Source organism: Monodon monoceros, unplaced genomic scaffold, assembly GCF_005190385.1.
Source record: "Monodon monoceros isolate NGI ecotype Baffin Bay Population unplaced genomic scaffold, NGI_Narwhal_1 Super_Scaffold_5, whole genome shotgun sequence".
Lineage (NCBI taxonomy): Eukaryota > Metazoa > Chordata > Mammalia > Artiodactyla > Monodontidae > Monodon > Monodon monoceros.
The window spans coordinates 92,805,053-92,826,529 of record NW_021703782.1 but is presented as its reverse complement, the minus strand read 5'-3'; the positions used below and the strand labels follow the sequence as shown (position 1 = coordinate 92,826,529).

Sequence of the window (21,477 nt, the reverse complement as noted above, 5' to 3'; positions counted from 1 at the left end):
TGTGTGTGTGTGTATATATATATATATATATATATATATATATATATATATATATATATATATAAAATACATTATGTTATAACTGTATGGTAAGTCCAGTGAGTCCTTCTAGCAAATCACTGAGCCTGGGGGCAGTCTTGAGGATCCTGACACAAAATGTCATTCATCAAGAGAGGGAGCACAAGAGTAAGAACAGGTTTTCTGGGCAGTGGGCATTGGAAGATTTGAGTTCTGGTTTGGACATGTTGCATTTATGTTCCCTGTGGGATATCTGTGTTGTCTGCACTCAGGAACAAATTCTGGGCTAGGAATACAGATTTGAACACCATCAGAATTTGGATAGCACTGATATCAAGGTAAATAAATTAGATTGCCAAGGGAGAGTGAGTATGAAATCTTGGGGACATGGATATTTAAAGGTTGGGCAATAGTAGAAGAGTCCAAGGAGTTAAATGAGGAGCCAGAGAGATGGAAAGACAATAAGAGAGGGATCTTATTAACATTTATTGATGTCTTATTTGGGCTGGTCCCTCCTCGCACCCCTGCAGGTATCCCCACAGAAATCAGAAGAAGAGTTTGTTTAAAGAAGAACAAGTTAGTTGACAGTGTAAAAAGGCAGCATGAAAGCCAAATAAGATAAGGACCGATAAACTGTTTATTAACAAATAGGTTGTTGGTGATTTTAGTAACAGCAGTTTCAGTGGAATAGTTGGAGTATAAGATTCATCACAAGGGATGATAAAAGAATGGTTCTGCTGTGAAACGTGAAAGATGAAATCATATGTGGGACTATGTTTGATGCAGTAAAGTTTGTAATACGGTTTTTTTTTTTAAAGGTGGTGATTTTCTTTCTTTCTTTCTTTTTTAGTTTTTGAAAGCGTGGAGTCCTAACCACTGGACCACCAGGGAATTCCCTGTAATACAGTTTTACTTCAATGTAATAAACTAGTGAAAAATAGGAAACTATGACCTGCTAAAGGCAAGAATGTACAGTTTGAAGAGACCATAGGGAGCACCTGGACTAATCACCTTAATTTACAGATGCAGAAACTGAGGTCCAGAAAGAAGAGATGCCTTGACCAAAGTCCTGTGGGTGGGCAAGATCATTTGATGCTGTTCACATCAGAGATACAATCTTGATTTCGAAGAGACTTAGTTGCCGCTTCTGTTACTGAGTGGTGGGATATATAGTCAAGGAGGTATTTGTTCGAGGTAGGAGCATGAGCAGCTTTTATAATGATTCCAGGTTTGAGATATGTCAAATGAAATGTCATTTTCATTTTCTACTAACAGTACCAGATTGGCCTCTCTTTTCGGACTGGATCAGGCAGCTGCTGGCCATGGAAATGAATTCTTCCACTACACAGCCCCAAAGCAGCCTAAGAAAGGCCAGGGAACAGCACCAACAGGTAAGTTAAGAGGTTAGGATTGGTCCCTGACAGGTTAGTTGGAATGATAAACAACCTTCTAAAAGTGACATGCCAGGTCATCCCTCCTTGATCAGTCTGGCCAAGCTCACCACCAACGAGGTGCATGCTGCTCTGAGATCTGAGAGCCTGAATTCCGGCGGCTAGGTAGTATGCTTTTTTTTGGAAACTGATGGAGGAAGGTCACAGGCAAGCTCTTCTGCCCCAAGTGGACACCACTCTCCAAAACTTTGCCCAGGGTGCTCTACGTAGGCGCCGTCCAATATTTTGGCAAGAAGGAAGAGCTGCTTTTCCCATCTTTCACCTGGGTGGGTTAGATGTATGCTGACAGTGAATTTTTCCCAACTAGAGAATGATGCTCAATGCTGTATCCCCTGAACATTTCATCAGGATGAACACAAGACATATTGAATGAAAATTTGTTGAACGAAAGGAGAAAAGGGGGGACTAATATTTCTAAAAAACCTATGTGTTTGGTCTCAGGTGCTTCACCTAGATTGTCTTATTTAATTCTCACAACAATTCTGTGAAATAGGTGAGACTACCACCATTTTAGAGGCTCAGAGAGGTTTAGGCACATGGTTAAGGTCATACAGCAGTAAGTGACAGAGTTGAAATTTGAACCCTGATCTGACTCACTCCAGAGCTTGTCTACCATCCTCTACACTTTGCTGTCTTTGTGTAAGAATCTGAAGAGGAGTGAGGGACTGATAGAAATAGCCCAGAGCAGAACAGGTGGTAAGGGACATTAAATTAAATATTTGTTGAATGAAGAAGAAAGTATTGAATGTCTTTTATATGCTAGGCACAATGCCAACACTGAGGATGTTGTTACGATATTTAGAGTTGAACAGTTGCAACAGATTCTGTATGGCCCATAGTCTAAAATATTTACTGTTTGGCCTTTACATACAATGTTTGCTGACCCCTGCTCTAAGTCTTACCTGTCACTTTTGGCAGCTTTGCTGTGGATTGCTGGCCCTGTTCTCCAAGCCATAACCTGGCCAGATTTCTAGTAGGCTATGCTTTTACATTTCCTGTGGCACATCTCTTCTCAGCAGTGTACTTCTAACTCAGTTTAAAGTGGTTGAATTAATGAATGTGGCTAAAAGCAAACAATCTCAGTCCCCACCCAATGAAGTAACTTGCTTTTTAAAATTAGAAAACAACAACTATGAACTAATTATACTTTTAAAGGGGAATTATAGAGGCATTTCAACTTAAAACTACTGTCTTATGTAGGCATTTACAAATAAAATAAAAACTTGCAATACAGGAGACGCTCTCTGTTCAAGGAGTATTTATATAACAAGTCTTTTTGGAAAAGGAGGTGGCTGCAGCATAGTTCTTGAATCTCTTCAGATCTCTAGAAAAACAGAGCAACTGGACAAACCTTGGATAATATTTACAATAAAACCAATTGAAAAGGTATCCTCATGAACCCCCCCAATACAAGCAGGTATGGACACAAGGCTTCCATGGTGTCAACATTTGCATGGGAGAAAACAAGGAAGCAATGGGAGAATATTTAAATCTGAGAATGGGCGAACCCAAAGTGGCCAACAGGTGTTCATGGGAAATGTGGCAGGCCAAGCTGGAACTGCAAAGCATTTTGCCCATTTTAGTTATGGGTAAGTACAAGGGGTTGATGATGGTGACTAGAACAGGAGCAGTCTTGCTCCTATGAAGTGTTGAAACTCATCCACTACGGTGACCTTCCAGGAGAGGTCCCCACCCTGAGTAGGACCTGCTGAGAGTGGGATTAAAGTGAAGGAGGATAGGGATATTAAAAGTGAAGAAGAAAAGATCCAGATGAGAGTAGCTCTAGAGGGCTTCCCTGGTGGCGCAGTGGTTGAGAGTCTGCCTGACGATGCAGGAGACACGGGTTCGTGCCCCGGTCCGGGAGGATCCCACATGCCGCGGAGTGGCTGGGCCCGTGAGCCATGGCTGCTGAGCCTGTGCGTCCGGAGCCTGTGCTCCGCAACGGGAGAGGCCACAGCAGTGAGAGGCCCGCGTACCGCCAAAAAAAAAAAAAAAAAAAAGTAGCCCTAGAATAGAATCAGGAAGTCTCAGGAGGAAGCCCATTCTTCCCGCTTTTTTGAACTCTGTGTCCAACAGAACAGTGAGTTCCACGAAGTTAGGAAAGCCACCCTGAGCCATGCCTCTGTCTAGAAGTTCAGAAAAGCAAATTTCACATAAAAATGAACAATAGAAAAGTATCAGAGTCAAACTCCATGCAAAGTTATAAGAGCAAGGAACAGAATAGTATCCCTACAGTGAGAGCTCTACTCTGTGAGAATGTTTCTTACTGAATAGATCAAAACTACAACCACCTATTACCATTAAGAAAATAACATAAGACATGAAATGAGAACATAAGTGAGAATTTTAAAATCTCAGAAGTAAGTGACAGGACTTCGGCAAAAATTAGAGATGTCAGAAAAATTATTTCAGAAATGAAGAGTAAACTAGAAGGAACACAAGAATGAATAAACACAACAGATTATGCCTTAAGAGAAATAGAAGGTTAACAGGAGGACGTTTTTAAAATAAGAATTAAAAAATTTAAGAGATAAAAAGTTTTGAAAGGAAAGTGACCAATATTGAAGATAGCAAACAACTTCCAACATATGGAATATACATATGTATATTCCCTGAAGAATTTTTAAAAAAAAAATAGGGGGGGAAAACAGGCACCTAAAACTATAATTCAAGAAAACTTTCCTTGGGAAAAAAAAAAAGATTTGAAAATACATATTAAAAGCAGTCCTCATGAGCGGGGAATTCAAGAATCTGTACAATACTGATTTCCGAGAGGAAGACGTGTTTAACCAATGAGAAGATCACATGATTGTGGCATCTGACTCACTTATCCCTCTAGCAAATCCATGAACAAGGGTGTTAAGTAGGCAGATGAGAGTGTACTGGGAAAAGTTGAAACTAGCCTGAAGGAGGATGCTAGGCTGACCTTGGGGAGACAGTAATTTTTCTGTGTTTCAGACTTGGCCTGATAACTGAGGCCTTAGTTCCTCCGTTTTTTGGTATTCACTGCTTCTCAGGAGAAAAGTTTTATTGTAGCATTACATGCAACTGGAAAGTACTGATTGAATTTAAAACTATGTTGTAGGTTTTTACAAAAGAATAAGGAAAACAAGAACAACCCAGACTAGGAAAATAAGCCAACAACATAAAACGGGCAATTCATCAAGATAAAACAAAGTAAATGGCCAATACAAATCTATAGAAAATGTTAAATTTCTCCTTCCCTGTAATCAATAAATGCAAATGAAAACAACAGTGAGGTGGCATTCTCCTTTCCCTAATGCCACCCGTATCCCATTGGTAAAGATTTAGAAAGATTATCTCCTCTTGCTGTCAGGGATGCAAAGCTGGCCTACTCATACTGCTGGTGGGAGTGTAAACTGGTAATGGCATTTCTCAAGGGCATTTGGGCAGGTTGTAACAAAACCTTAAAAATTTTCACACTCTTGCATGCCATAATTCCATTTTTGGGAATTAATTCTAAGAAAGTAATTAGAGGTACATGCAAAAATGTGCATTTTAAGGATGCTTATCATAGTGTTATTTATCACAGAGAAAAATTGGAAACAGCCCAAAGAAATGTCAAACAATAGGAAGTTGGATGAATTCTAGTAGAGTCAACATAGTATTTAACCATCAAAAAGTGTTTTTAGGACTATTTTGTGTTTTGGAGACTGTTTTGAAAAGTATAAGGAAATGCCTACACTAAGTGAAAAAAGGAGATTGTCAAATCATTAATTTTCTTTAAAAAAAAGACGAAAAAGCTGGAAAGTTTATGTGTATAGAAAAAGGACTAGGAATAAATACATCATATTATTAATGTTTATTTTTGGGTGGTGAGATTATAGGTCATTTTTTTATGTGTTTCTGTATTTGCTAAGTTTTCTACAGTTGTACTCTGTAACGAGAAAAAGGTATTTCAGTACTGTTAACAAAATTCAACTGAGTAAATTTTAAAGATCTTATTGGCTGTATTCAGTAATGCATGAATTGAGAAGCATCCAATCTAGTAGATAGGGGCTCTGACAAAATGAAAGTCCTTTATAGGCAGAAGGGAGCAGGAACCAGGCAGAAGGGGGGAGTCTAGTGTAACACTAGGCAAAAAAGTGGGTTGCTTATTACAAGGTTACTTTCCTTTAGGGGATAGCAGAGGTCTATCAAACAGATTACCTAACTAGTGCTGATCAGATCATTCTGGTTTAAGATTCCATTTCTGGGGGAGCCAAAACTGTAATTATGTTGAATCTCTGGTGGGGTGGGTCTTAGCCTAAGTGACTTCATTTTGGGCCTGTTGTCTTGTTTTTAATAACAACAAAAAGAATCAAACAAGGATACTTTTGAAAATAAGTTCTTGGTTGCTGTGGCCATGCCTGTGTTCTCAACAGATTCATGTGGTGAGTGTGAATATGTTATTTACTCTAAATACACTATTTTTAAATGTTAGTGTTACTTTATACCACTGTAAAAGTAAAGTAATGGATATAATCTGAATATCATAAGTTTTCTACTCCAGAAGTAAGGGAAGGGGAAACAGCTTCATTTTTATTTATTAAAACTGTCAAAATATTGGAAGGAGAAAAGGAAGATGGAATGTGACCTTGTTTTCTAGACAGTGCTTCTCGTCCAGCCCAAAGACTTGTTTGGAGTGGAGCCAGAATCCTGGGTTCTAGTCTTAGGCTTGCTATTGTCATCGTGTAAGGCACTTGGGGGCTTAGAGCCTCAGTTTCCGCATCCCCAGACACGGCCATAGGGCCATTTTGTGGATCAAATGAGGACAATGGTCATGAAAGCATTGTAACACTAACTACAAGGTTAAAGACGAATTTTGAAGCTGCTTTAAGGGTTAAAAATCAGTTTCAAGCAAGAAATGAATGACAACTTTGTTTTCTGCTTCATCTCTTCGTCTTCAGGAAATCAGGCGACACCAAAAACAGCACCCACCACAACAGGCACTTCCACAGTATTGGTTGCAACAGCAGTCCATGCATATCGCTAGTAAGTAGCTGAGAAGGAACACTTTATAAAGTTGGTGGGGGTGTGGGTTAAGCTCCTGCGTTTTGCAGTAAGCCTTTCTGTTCATTGCAAAATGGCTACTCGGTCCTGCCATAGACAAAGTATCAGTAATGCTTTTTAATGTTTCATTTGGAGAATTTTGCACGCAAAACTTTGAAGAGCCATTATCTTGTGTACTCTCTCTAGGAACTGCTTATACCCTCAACAACTGCCTTTTTAAGCGCTGAAAGAAAGCCAGTCCACTGAGATATCATGAATAGTAGATGTTTAAAGAGTAAAGAAGTTGTATATGAGCTTTAAATTATAAACTACTCACCTCTGTCCCTTTCTAGAGGCTGAATGACTAGATTCCCCACTTTATATGGCAGAAAAGAAAGCTGGTTCTACTTAGTTGAAGGAAGTATTAATACCTGTTTTTCTTGCTTCTATAGCACAAATGGTCAATATGCAAAGCAGGGCAAATTTGGTGCTGCAGTCCTGGGAAATCACACAGCCAGAGAGGTAAGATTGCCTCCTCATCTCATGTATATTCACGTGTCCCAAATTATCAGTGAGCCGGTTTTTATTGGGACTTGTCTGATGTCTTACATATCAGAGGATTAGATTGATTGTTTGTACTGAATGTGAATTTTTAATGTTAGATATATAATAATATTTATAGTCACATTTTGCTTACTGTTGTGTATTAAAACAAATTCAACTGCTCAAAGTCAGTAAGTTTGACCTTTGTGAAATGGATCTAGCTTAAGAATTTGGAGAGTTTCAGAGTAAACCGTTTACTGAGGACATGCTTTTTTTAGGTAGTGAACAACATTTAGTGTACCACTTAGAGCATGACCACCGTTTATCCTTTGAAAGTTTGATGAGTTGGGTAGTCGATCACACAGCAAAATATTGGTTTGAGTCAAAAAGATGTGGATAGAAGTGTGGAGACTGATTTCCTTTTGTGGGTTGTATCTAGCTTCAAATTCTGCTCCAGAAGGCTTTGAACATTGTTGAAATATGCATAAGAAATAATAGAGGGCTTCCCTGGTGGCTCAGTGGTTAAGAATCCGCCTGCCAGTGCAGGGGACATGGGTTCAAGCCCTGGTCCGGGAAGATCCCACATGCCGTGGAGCAACTAAGCCCATGTGCCACAAATACTTAGCCCGCGCGCCACAACTACTGAAGCCCGTGCGCCTAGAGCCTGTGCTCCGCAACAAGAGAAGCCACTGCAATGAGAAGCCCTTGCACTGCAACGGAGAGTAGCCCCCCGCTCGCCGCAACTAGAGAAAGCCCGTGTATAGCAATGAAGACCCAACATAGCCAAAAAGTAAATAAACAAACAAATAAATAAATCTATTAAAAAAAAAGAAATAATAGAATTTCAGAGGTCCAGGTAGCATGGAGTCCATGCACCTCAGAGACTCTGAGACACTGAGAGAGAAGATGACCTGTTCAGGGTAACTAACATAATGGACAACACTCATTTGTATTAAAAACAAACAAAAAGCTTAATTTTGGAAATTTGGAAACATCTATAAAAATAGTGGGTCAAGAATAACAAACACCCAGATACCCATTACCGGTCTCTAGCAGTTATTAATCTTGTTTCATCTCAACTGCAGCCTGTTTTCCTTCTTCCCCTGCTCAGATTATTTTGAGTAAATCTCCAGCATACAGCTTTAGCTATAAATATTTTACTATGTATCTCTACAAGATAAGGATTTTTAAAAACACAACCATTATGCCATTATCGCACCTAAACAAAACCTACAATAATTCTTTGATCTCATTCACTACCAGTTAGCATTCAAATTTCCCTGATTATCTCTCTCTCTCTCTTTTTTTAAAGTTTGTTTTAATCTAATAAGGTCCATGCATTGTAGTTGGTTACTATGTTCCTGAAATCTCTTTCATTCTCCCTTTGGGAGGTAAATAATGTCTGATTGTCTCTCATTTTGTTATGTTAGCAGCCATTGTTGATTATTATCTAGATCTATTAATTCATTAGGGGTTGCCATTTGGATTTCAAAAATCTGGTATTGGTACTTCATCACCCTTCACCTCCAGATAGGATGTAGCATGTTGTGGCAGGCAACAGTCCCACTGTGACCATTATAAAAAGACAGATAAATTGCAAAAATTATGTTTTAAAATTCATTAGAGAGCTATGGAGATTATGAGGACTAGATGAACTAAAATTTTGAGAGGAAAGAGCCAATGAGCTGAGTGTTTCCTCTTCCCTTGGGACCTTTGCTGATGCTTACGAGTAGACTAAACATCAGGTATGTCCCAAACAGAGAGAGACTACTGGGGGAAAGAGGCATTGGTAAAAACTAGAGGAGCTCCAAACACAAGATGAGTTTTTCCCCATGGGACTTTTTTTTTTTTTTTTTTTTTTTTGCGGTACGCGGGCCTCTCACTGTTGCGGCCTCTCCCGTTGTGGAGCACAGGCTCCGGACGCGCAGGCTCAGCGGCCATGGCTCACAGGCCCAGCCGCTCCGCGGCATGTGGGATCTTCCCGGACCGGGGCATGAACCCATGTCCCCTGCATCAGCAGGCGGACTCTCAACCACTGCGCCACTAGGGAAGCCCCCCCCATGGGACATTTAATGAGTTTGGGTGTGCTGTGGAAGTCCAAGGGCTGTGCCAGAAAGGCAGAGGGAAACTTCTGCAATCTTGTGGGGCATAGGAGATAAAATCCTACTGTAGGGTGGGAAAGCAACAACCTTCCTCTCAATACATTTGCTAGATTTTGAAATTCATGGGGAGGAGGCTAAAGAATCTTAGCTCAGAATCTCTGATGGGCAGAAAAGTCAAGACTGAGGAGTCAGAGACCTTCCAGACTCTTAATCAAAAGCTTACGAAGATAGTGCTCAAGAGTAGGGACAACCAGAAATGGACCAGCTCTTAATAAATCTGTGATCCTTTCCTGACCAGCTCAGTCTATAAGATTAGCTCCTCACTCTATCTGCTTCACATAGGGTAAAGAAAGTCCTTTCTGGTGCAAGATTGTATATGAGCCCCCATAGTCAGTCTCTCCCTCCCTTCTGGGGTTGAATTTTAATTTCTTTGTGTGTGTGTGTGTGTGTGTGTGTGTGTTTGTGTGTATTTGTGTGTGTAGTAAATATATAGGAGACATAAAATTTGCCATTTTAACCATTTTTAAGTGTACAGTTCAGTTGCATAAATTACATTCACAGTATTGAGCAACCATCACCACTATTTCCATTTTTTTGTCACCCCAAACAGAAAATCTGTAATCACGAAGCAATAACTCCCCATCCCCCTTCCCTTATTCCCCGGTAACCTCTAATCTACTTTCTATCTCTATGAATTTGCCTACCCCAGGTATTTCATATAAGTGGAATCATACAGTGTTTGTCTGGCTTGTTTCACTTAGCAGAATGTTTTCTCAAGATTCATCCATGTTGTAGCATGTATCAGAACTTCATTATTTTTTATGGCTATATAATATTCTATTATATGTATATAACACATTTTATTTATCCATTCATCATTTGGACACTTGGTTGTTTCCACCTTTTGACTATTGTGAATAACAGGCAGTGAACATTGACGTATAAGTGTATGTTTGAGTCCCTGTTTTCAGTTCTTTGGCATGTATACTAGGAGTGAAATTTCTGTGTCATATGGTAATTCCTTGTTTAGCTTTTTGAGGAACTGCCAGACTGTTTCTACAGCATCCATACTGTTTTACATTCCCACAAGCAATATATGAGGGTTCCAGTTTCTCTACTACCCTGCCAACACTTTATTATTTTTCCTTTTTTTTTTATAGCCATTCTAATAAGTGTGAAGTGGTACCTTATAGTGGTTTTAATTTGCATTACCCTAATGCCTAATGATGTTGAACATCTTTTCATGTACCTGTTGGCTGTTTGTATATCTCGTAGTCACCCCTCATACAAATAAAAACACCAAAAAAATAAAGACATAGCTAACTATAGTTAAAGAGTAGGGTCAAAATGAGAAGAGATTAAAGTGGATGGTGAGAAGATGTAGGTTAAACTCTAAGCTTTAAGGGATGAACTGAGTTTTGAGTTTTATACCTATATGAAGCCTGACATCTTACTGCTGATTTTGTATTGCCTTTTAATTTCTGTTCTCTCTTTTTTTCCTGCCCCTCTTTGCTTGAGTACAGTATAGGATTCTTCTTTATATCAGTCAGCAACAGCCAGTTACTGTTGCCAGGATTCATCTGAACTTTGAGCTAATGGTAAGGCTTCCTGTATTGGAATCATCAATCCTTTGGGATTGGTTTATAGGAGAGATTGATCTGTGCATACCTGGTGGGAACTAGATCCACTACTTCTGCTCTGGAGAGCAGAGTGGATAGCTTTTTTTTTTTCCTTCTTTTGGCTGTGCTTTGTGGCTTGCGGGGATCTTAGTTCCCCGACCAGGGATTAAACCCGGGGCCCCAGCAGTGACAGCACCAAGTCCTAACCTGAACTGCCAGGGAATTCCCCAGAGTGGATATCTTAACAGAGCCTCTTGGAAAGGTCTCTTGGCTGCCTTCTGGGAATGTGGACTAAGGGGTGATTGGTGGAAGGTGGGAGGGAAGAAGAAAGTTCCCTGATAGCTTTCTTTGGGTCCACCTGAGTCGAGGCCCTTCTACATGAGCTTAGGCAGCCAGATTTATCTGCTACGCTGCCTGCAGTTGAGTTATCCCAACATTTCTCCTTTCCCCAGGTTCGGCCCAATAACTACAGCACCTTTTATGATGATCAGAGACAAAACTGGTCCATCATGTTTGAGTCTGAAAAGGCTGCTGTGGAGTTCAATAAACAGGTAATATCTATATATTTTTTAGTGACAAGCATTAAAAAATCCACTAAATTCATCAGTTGAGCTTACTGTATTTTAGGGAAATAATAAGAATACTTATTGAAATTGCTTGAAAATGAGACTTTAAGGAGAAAAAAAAGGCTAAATGTAAACTTACATCTTTAAAACACTTTCCACTTCATAAATTATCTTAAGGAATAAACACAACTCTTTTTTTTTTCTTTTTGCTGTACGCGGGCCTCTCACCGTTGTGGCCTCTCCCATTGCAGAGCACAGGCTCTGGACACGCAGGCCCAGCGGCCGTGGCTCACGGGCCCAGCCGCTCCGCGGCATGTGCAATCTTCCCGGACTGGGGCACGAACCCGTGTCCCGTGCGTCAGCAGGCGGACTCTCAACCACTGCGCCACCAGGGAAGCCCACAACTATCTTTTTAAAATAGTGTTTCAAGAGAATTTTTTAAAGTTATTTCATGGTCATTATAGAAAATTTAGAAAAGCATTTTTAAAAAAAAATCATTCATAATCTTACTACCCAAAGTAATCACTGTTAATATGTTTCATTTTTTTCTATTCATGAGTTACATAAGTAGTTATAGTCCTTTAAGAGCTCTTGCTTATTTTATTTAATGATGTAAAATGCATCTTTCCCCACCTCATGAAAAATTATTTAGAAACATTTTTGCAAGCTGCATAACATGAATGTTCCTTAATTTATTTAATCATTCCCTTACTTTAGGCAGTTAGATTATTTTCAGTCTCTGAGATAAATGATACTGTAGTGAGCATCTTTGCTATACAGATTTGTATACAAATCTGTCTTTTTTTTTCCCTCTGATTATTTTTTAGGCTAGAAGAAGTGAAAGATTGAGTCAAAGGGTTCATATATTTTTAGGTTCTGTATACACTTTGGCACACTGCTTTTCAGAGAGATTGTACAATTTTACATCCCTGTCATTCTCTCACTATGCCTTTGCCAGCATTTAGAATTACTGTCTTTTTTCCTTCTTAGTCTTATTTGCTTGATAAAAAATGACTTCTCATTGTTTTAGTTAGCATTTATGTGATTGCGATAATGAAACTTTTTGAAAGAAAATGAGTAGCAAGTTTCTAAGGTATACTGTGTTTAAACATTGACTATAGAAAAATTCTTCATAAAGATGTATCTGACGTCCTTGCCTAGAATCTGTGCTAAGGTAATATGGGTAAATCTGTAGGTGGTAGAGATATGAATTCTGGGAATACAGCATGGTTTTGTAAAGGGCCTTTATTTTATTGTCTTTAGAAATGCATTTTGAAATTTTTTAGAGGCTCCCCTAGCTTTCACAGGTTCCCAAACACTTGAAGCAGTAAATCAGTATAGTAATGATAGCTAATGTTTATTGTGTACTTACTGTTATTTGCCAGGCACTGTGCCAAGTACTCTACTTGTATTAGCTCAGTCTTCATAACTACCCTAGGAAATATGCAAAGCTTTTATCTCCATCTTACAAAAAAAACCTCTGAAATAAGGTTCACAGCAGTTAAGTTATTTGGCTGAGGTCACAAGTTAATAAGTGACAGTGCCCAGATCTGTACCCAGACAGTATGACTCCAAAACCATACTTCTTAGGCACTTTGATTCCTGGTGAGATTACTGACTTTGGAATGGTTTACTTCTGAACATGTAATCTGTTTTGCTAGTGGATGCCACTGTTTGGAAAAGAACATTAGCAATAACTGAATGAGTACTTACTGAGCTTAAACTAAGTTTATGCTGCTTTGATTTCATTGCACAGGTATGCATCGCCAAGTGCAACAGCACCTCTTGCCTGGATTCAGTGCTGTCACAGGACCTTATTGTAGTAGAAGGCCCTGCTGTAGAAGTTGGAGATTCTTTGGAAGTGGCCTATACCAGCTGGCTCTTTCAGAATCACGGACTGGGCCAGGTAAGAAAATGTATCCTGCAAGTTCTTTTGTAATTTAAATAGCATGAGAGCTATTCAAATGTAAGGTGTTATTACTATGAATTGCTGCTTTTGGCAAATAGAAATCTTTGAGGAGCCCTGCTTTAGTCTCTACAACTGCTTTTGGGGCATAGCCATGAAATGCTAATGTATAAAATCTGCTCAGTGCCACTATGTCTCTTCTACTTAGAGAAAGGAAACCAGTTTTGCAAGTATCATTTTTGGTAATTGTTCATATGTATGTCTCTTCCTATACCAGTTTTAAACTTGAATATATTCTTATGGGATTAGGTCTTAAAACTTTTTAGACTTTCCTCACAGTTGTTTCTCCGTTTTTCTTTTCTTCTTCTTTTTTTTTTTTTTTTTTTTTGCGGTATGTGGGCCTCTCACCGTTGTGGCCTCTCCCGCTGTGGAGCACAGGCTCCGGACGTGCAGGCTCAGCGGCCACGGCTCACGGGCCCAGCCACTCCGCAGCACGTGGGATCCTCCTGGACCGGGGCACGAACCCGTGTCCCCTGCATCAGCAGGCGGACTCTCAACCACTGTGCCACCAGGGAAGCCCTTTTCCGTTTTTCTTATACTAGATACTGTGAATAGATTGGGCTTGTTTTGTTTTTTTATTATTAAGCCCTCAAAAGTAGTGTGGTATGATAGAGCTTTCGACTATGAGTCCAAAAAATGTGGATTCAGGTCCCAATTTTATCCTAACTTGACTTTGTCGAGTCATTTAAGCTCTTAATTTTTTTTTCCTGTGAATGGAGCTTAGTGGTGCTCACCCTGCTTTCTTGGCAGGATGCCTGTTGGCATCAAATGAGATAATTTATTTGAAAATTCTTTATAGATGAAAATATTTTTAAACACTTGGTAGGAGAAGTTTTATTTTTTTCTAAACCTGGAAAATCCTTGCCTCAGAGATATTCAGTGTGATAACACCTTTAGCCATGATGTGGTCTCTTCTTTTCAGGTCTTTTAAGAAGTATTTTTCCAGTTTATTTGACATTACCTATTTCAGAAGTACTGTGCTGGTGTGTATTAAGTTGAATATCATAATGATTATTATTATTTTTGAAATTGGCTAATCTTGTTTATTTTGATCAACTTTCAGGTTTTTGACTCTACTGCTAACAAAGATAAGCTGCTTCGCCTGAAATTAGGATCAGGAAAAGTCATCAAGGTAAAGACTTAACTGTGTTCTTATTATATATGGGTTTATCAGTTGCAGTGGGCTTACTTTGTAAAATTTCTAACCTGGGTATATTTTTGGAGAATCTGGAAAGGCTTGGTTAAAAAAATAGGAAGAGAAAAATGTGCTATGTTACCTACATTTGGGAAATTTTTACCTGTGAGACAATATATTGAAGAAGGGTACATTTCTTTTCTCTAGTCCCTACATTTTATTTTTCATCCTTTGGTTCTGAGGGAACTATTAAATTCTTCCTATTGCCTAATTGAGAAAGAGGTGAAACTGTTTCTTCTAGAAGTGTATCATAATGGGTGATTCTGATCTGTCTGGGATGCTTTAAATCATGGTGGGAAGCAAGTACAACACAGCAGGAGGAGCACTGGGATTGGAGTCTGAGGACCTGGGTTCATGTTGTAAATTTCTTCGTTAGCAACTGTGGAAGTATTTTATAAAGTAAAGAGTATTTTAGGGACTTCGCTGGTGGTCCAGTGGTCAAGACTCCACACTCCCAATGCAGGGGCCCTGGGTTCAATCCCTGGTCAGGGAACTGGATCTCTCAAGCTGCAACTAAGAGCCTACATGCCACAACTAAAGATCCAGCACGTGGCAAGAAAGATCCCGTGTGCTGCAGCTAAGACCTGGAGCAGCCAAATAAATAAATATTAAAAAAAAAAAAGAGTATTTTACACATGTGGGGTGTCATTGTGTCAGGACATACTGATGCGTTGTAAAGTACTCATTTATCCATGTGGCAGAATGGTTTTCTCCACAGCTTTGTTTATGACTCCTTTTCCCAGAATCCCTTAGAAACTTTTTCCTGTAGATCATAGCAGTTGGGGCATGACCCTTAAAGTTAGACTCATCTAGTGTTGAAATCTTGGGTTAACAATTTACTAACTGATCTTGGGCTAGTTACTTAACCTCTTTAAGCCTCAATTTTCTCTTCTGTAAAATGGAGATATTGCTATTAAGCTTATGAAGTTATTTTAGGGATTAAACAACATAATGGAAGTAAAGCACTTAGCAAAGTACTTAGAAAAATGTGTTTAATAAGTGATAGCTTTTATTTCTATTTTAATGCCGTTCTTCTGTTCCAATTTCTCTCATCATCTAAGGTAAGTATATTTCATACAGCCCTGGATATGCTGTCTTTTACAAGTGAATTGAGAAGCAGTATTCTAGATGTTCTTATAACCAGTGGGGAGGGGGGAATATAAACCCGATGATCCTGTACTTTGTTTTGTCTTATGAAAAGGTTTGTATCTGATGAGCTTTTCCTCTTCTCTGATTCCTAAAGAGCTGGGAGGATGGAATGGTGGGCATGAGAAAAGGAGGGAAGCGGTTGCTTATCATCCCGCCAGCCTGTGCTGCTGGCTCTGAAGGGGTAATAGGATGGACTCCATCAACAGACTCGATCCTGGTGTTCGAGGTGGAGATTAGGCGGGTGAGTGAAATGTTGTGTTTGATGAGTCCTCTTTGCTAGTTAAGTAAAATGAATAAATCAATGTGTCGAAAAAGATTCTGAAGATATCTTTTTTTTTTAAGTAGAAATGGTATAGTTGGAGAGAACAACAGCTTTGGAATCTAAAGGCCAAGGTTTATGTCCTTCTTGGCTCTGTATTCATAGTCACTTCTCTACACTAACCTTCTTTTTATTTTATCTGTAAAATAGTGATTCCTGCCCAATGTTCACACCTTTTGATTTAGTAATTCTATGGCTACAAGTGTATGCTATCAATATGTTTACTTAAGAGTGCAAAGATACCTATATATAGATAGATAAATAGAGATAGATACATAGTTTCCTCCCTCTGCCACATTGTTTGTGATAGTAAAAAACTGGAAACAGCTTAAGTGTCTATTATTATGAGACTGGTTAAATTATGGTTCTTCATAGAGTGGACTTCTATGTAGTTCTTAAAGAATATCCAAAATCTATTTTTAAGTGAAAGAAGCAAGTTGCTAAACAGTATGGGGGGACTTCCCTGGTGGTCCAGTGGTAAAGCATCCGCCTTATGATGCAGGGGATGCGGGTTCGATCCCTGGTCAGGGAACTAAGATCCCACATGCCACGGGGCAACTAAGCCCATGTGCCACAACTACTGAGCTCCCGCACCACGAGAGAGCCCGCGTGCCGCAAACTACGGAGCCCATCACCCTGGAACCCGCACTCCACAACTAGAGAAAACCCACACACCACGACTAGGGAGAAGACTGTGCACCACAACAAAGAGCCTGCGCCTCGCAGCAAAAGATCCCGCATGCCTCAATGAAGATCCTGCATGCTGCAACTAAGACCCGATGTAGCCAAAAATAAATTAAAGCAAACAAACAAACAAAAAACAGTATGGTAGTATGATCTTGTGTTTGTGTGTCTGTGCGTATACAAATGAATATATGTATATGCCCATATATTCATATAAAATTTCTGGAGGCATTAAAAGAAATGAAATGATTTTCTCTGGAGAATGGAAATGGAGTTCAGAAACTTCTACTTTTTTACATTCTACCCTTTGTACCATTTAAAATTTTTATCAAGAATAATTTCTATAATAAAGTTTGTAACAAATTGTGGTTAATTAATGTTCCCCCTCCCCCACCACCAAAAAAAAAAGACTCTGCTTTATACTGTGATTATTAAGTCTGAATGTGATAGTGTTTGTGACTATAAACTATAAAGTACAATGCAAATAAATATTATGACCATCCTCATTGTGGTGATTATTCCTTTATTCCTGCTGCAACAAAGGATATGCTTTTTTTTTTAAATTTTTTTTTTTTTGCGGTACGTGGACCTCTCACTGTTGTGGCCTCTCCCATTGCGGAGCACAGGCTCCGGACGCGCAGGCTCAGCAGCCATGGCTCACAGACCTAGCCGCTCCACGGCACATGGGATCTTCCCGGACCAGGGCACGAACCCGTGTCCCCTGCATTGGCAGGCGGACTCTCAACCACTGCGCCACCAGGGAAGGCCAGGATATGCATTTTTTATTAATGACTCTTTCCTAATTGGACACCCTTATCTCTGGTGGGCATTCCAGCCCTCTTTGATTGATGCGCTTCCAGCTGCCTTTTTCACAGCTTTTATATTCTTTCTCAATTTTCCTTTGAGTTTGAGGAAGTCAGGGGTGGTAATAGATAACAAGCCATTTTGAATCCATTAAGACTGACATTTTGTAAACATAAGAAAAAAATACCCTATTTTACCAATAATCAAAGAATTACAAATTGATTATTAAACTGACAAGGCTGGGGGAGTTCCCTGGTGGCCTAGTGGTTAGGATTCTGGCTTTCACTGCCGTGGCTCACATTCAGTCCCTGGTCGGGGAACTGAGATCCCGCAAGCCGTGAGACGTGGCCAAAAAAAAAAAAAAAACTGACAAGGCTGATACAGAACGATAATACCCAATGTGACAAGAGTGTTAAGAAAGATTTATATACTACTTACGGAGTATAAAGTAGTTTACCCTTTACGGTGTGAAATTTTATGGTATATATCAAAAGTTTTAAAAATAAGCATACCTTTTATCTAACAATTTCACTTCTGGAAATTTGTATTTTGGAAATTATTATGTGCGAAGAGAGATGAAGCTATTCTTAGAAGTATTGTTTGTATAGAAAAAATTAGAAATAAATTGAATATCCAACAACTAGGAATTGGTGAAATATATTTTATGATAACATAGATATTTATGACTTGTGTTCCCAAAATCCTTTGGAGACTTTTTCCTGTAGATGATAGCAGTTAGGGGCATGACCCTTAGACCTACTCTTCAGTAGTTAAAAAGGATGTTGTCGATTAATAATTTAGTTAACTAAATAATAATTTAGTTAACATGGAAATATGTTACTATATCAGTGAGTGAGCAAAGCAGGGTACAAAATGGTATGGCCCCATTGTTGTAAAACACACACTTAACACACACACACACACACGCACACACAGATAATATAAGTGCAAAATATTACATCCAAAATTCTAACAGCGTTATTGCTTAGTGGTTGAATTGCAGGTGATTGTTACCTTTTCTTTCTCTTTTGGCTTATCTACATTTTCTGATTTGCCTACAGTGACTAGGTAATGACTTGTATAATGAAGAATAAGTAAAATGAAAGGAGAATGGAGGGGGAAGCGTGCCTTTTTTTGTGGTCTATTAGCCTGTTCCATCTGTGGTTGATCTCTCCCTAGGTCAAATTTGCTAGAGATTCCGGCTCTGATGGGCACAGTGTTAGTTCCCGGGATTCTGCAGCCCCTTCACCCATACCTGGTGCTGACAGCCTCTCTGCTGATCCTGTTGTGTCACCGTCCACATCTGTTCCTTTCAAATCAGGGTAAGATACTGGAGTTGTGTAAAGCTCTTTTATTGTCCGTATAAATGATTCTTAGAGGGGTTCAGAAATAGGGATATAGTTGAAAACTAAAATAATTTTAAATAATTGGGAAAAAATGGGATGAGGGAAATGGGGAAAGTAATTGCATCAGATTTTCTGACAAAGGATTAATATTCATACTCTATAAAAGCACTAACTTAGATATAAAAGAATACCTGCCAAACTCTGGAAGAAAATTGGGCAGAAGGTATAAACACAAAATATATATCCAAGGAAAGAAATGTAAATAATAAGCATTTGAATGGAAAATTGTCCATCTTCACTAGCTTTCAGAAATTATACAAACTAAAGAAGAGTTAAAACTCTGTTTTACAGAGATTAAATTGGCAAAGATTTTAAAAAACAATTTGTTTATACAGTATAATCTAGACTCGTGATTATGGATTTTGTTTTTATATCAGGATATGTCTTATTTGCTTTCAGGGAGTCAGTTCTACGTTCCAAATCTAACTCCCTCAGTGAACAGCTTACAGTAAATACAGTGAGTATATAAGTCTATCTCCTCATCCCCAGTTAGCTAGAAGGGTTTCATGTGCCTAGGGTATAGTAGGTTAGAGAAAAAAAATGTTGAAAAATGTTGATTTAGGCTAGAAATCAGTGATTACTTTATTCATTTTCCCTTACTTGAGAGTCAGTATAAATTAGCTTGGGCTTCTGCATCGACAGACTTGGATTCAAATCTTTATTCTTATAAGCATGTGGCTTTGAGGAAATTATCTGACTTCTCTGGTCTTCAGCTTCTTCATATGTCCACTCTTGCCGCTCTTATTCAACATAGATTTGGAAGTCCTAGCCACGGCAATCAGAGAAGAAAAAGAAATAAAAGGAATACAAACTGGAAAAGAAGAAGTAAGACTGTCACTGTTTGCAGATGCCATGATACTATACATAGAAAATCCTAAAGATGCCACCAGAAAACTACTAGAACTAATCAATGAATTTGGTAAGGTTGCAGGATACAGAATTAATGCACAGAAATCTCTGGCATTCTTATACACCAACAACAAAAAATCAGAAAGAGAAATTAAGGAAACACTCCCATTTACCATTGCAACAAAAAGAATAAAATACCTAGGAATAAACCTGCCTAAGGAGGCAAAAGACTTGTACTCAGAAAACTATAAAACACCGATGAAAGAAATCAAAGATGACATAAACAGATGGAGAAATATACCATGTTCTTGGATTGGAAGAATCAATATTGTGAAAATGACTGTACTACCCAGAGCAATATATAGATTCAGTGCAATCCCTGTCAAACTACCAATGGCATTCTTCACAGAATTAGAACAAAAAATTTTACGATTCGTATGGAAACACAAAAGACCCCGAATAGCCAAAGCAATCTTGAGAAAGAAAAATAGAGTTGGAGGAATCAGGTTCCCTAACTTCAAACTATACCACAAAACTACAGTGATCAAGACAGTATGGTACTGGCACAAAAACAGAAATATAGATCTGTGGTACAGGATAGAATGCCCAGAGATAAACCCACGCACATATGGTCACCTAATTTACAACAAAGGAGGCAAGAACATACAATGGAGAAAAGACAGCCTCTTCAATAAGTGGTGCTGGGAAAACTGGACAGCTACATGCAAAAGAATGAAGTTAGAACACCATGTAACACCATACACAATACAATTAAAAAATGGACAGAAGACCTAAATAGACATTTTACCAAGGAATACATACAGATGGCCAAGAGGCACATTAAAAGATGCTCAACATCACTAATTATTAGAGAAATGCAAATCAAAACTACAATGAGGTATCACCTCACGCTGGTCAGAATGGCCATTATCAAAAAATCTAGAAGCAATAAATGCTGGAAAGGGTGTGGTGAAAAGGGAACCCTCCTGCACTGTTGGTGGGAATCTAAATTGATACAACCACTATGGATGACACTATGGAGGTTCCTCAAAAAACTAAAGATAGAACTACCATATGATGGAGCAATCCCACTACTGGGCATATACCCTGAGAAAACCATAATTCAAAAATAGTCATGTACCACAGTGTTCATTGCAGCTCAAATATTTACAATAGCCAGGACATGGAAGCAACCTAAGTGTTTGTCAACAGACGGATGGTTAAAGAAGATGTAGCATATATATACAATGGAATATTACTCAGCCGTAAAAGAAAGGACACTGAATTATTTGTAGTGAGGTGGATGGACCTAGAGTCTGTTGTGCAGAGTGAAGTAAGTCAGAAAGAGAAAAACAGATACCGTATGCTAATGCATGTACATAGAATCTAAAAAAAAAAAAAAAATGGTACTGATGAACCTAGTTGCAGGGCAGGAATAAAGATGTAGACATAGAGAATGGACTTGAGGACACGGGGTGGGATGGGAAAGCTGGGGCAAAGTTAAGAGTAGCATCGACATATATACAGTACCAGATGTAAAATAATTAGCTAGTGAGAAGCAGAAGCATAGCACAGCGAGATCAGCTCGGTGCTTTGCCCTGACCTAGAGGGGTGGGATAGGGAGGATAGGAGGGAGGCTCTAGGGAGGGGATAAGGGAACATATGTATGCATATGGCTGATTCACTTTGGTGTACAACAGAAAGTAACACAGTATTGTGAAGCAATTATACTCTAATAAAGATCTATAAAAAAATAAATAAAAAACAAAAAAAATGGAAATAATTCTCACAGCCCCTCTAAGTGTTCCCGTGAT

General features: G+C 38.9%; 1 protein-coding gene across 3 annotated transcripts in view; it reads left to right on the top strand.

Moving 5' to 3' along the window:
- The window catches only part of FKBP15 (FKBP prolyl isomerase 15), a 56,093-nt gene that overhangs the window by 7,162 nt on the left and 27,454 nt on the right, over positions 1-21,477 (top strand). For all 3 annotated transcript variants that reach the window (XR_003790655.1, XM_029201649.1, XM_029201648.1), the window contains exons 2-11: positions 1,294-1,409; positions 6,380-6,464; positions 6,914-6,983; positions 10,630-10,704; positions 11,178-11,276; positions 13,048-13,197; positions 14,321-14,389; positions 15,696-15,842; positions 18,588-18,730; positions 19,214-19,271. Coding sequence is in view for 2 of the 3 variants with exons in the window: in XM_029201649.1 (XP_029057482.1) it covers positions 1,294-1,409; positions 6,380-6,464; positions 6,914-6,983; positions 10,630-10,704; positions 11,178-11,276; positions 13,048-13,197; positions 14,321-14,389; positions 15,696-15,842; positions 18,588-18,730; positions 19,214-19,271 (1,012 nt within the window). In the remaining variant the exon portion in view is untranslated. The remainder of the gene's footprint in view (positions 1-1,293; positions 1,410-6,379; positions 6,465-6,913; positions 6,984-10,629; positions 10,705-11,177; positions 11,277-13,047; positions 13,198-14,320; positions 14,390-15,695; positions 15,843-18,587; positions 18,731-19,213; positions 19,272-21,477) is intronic.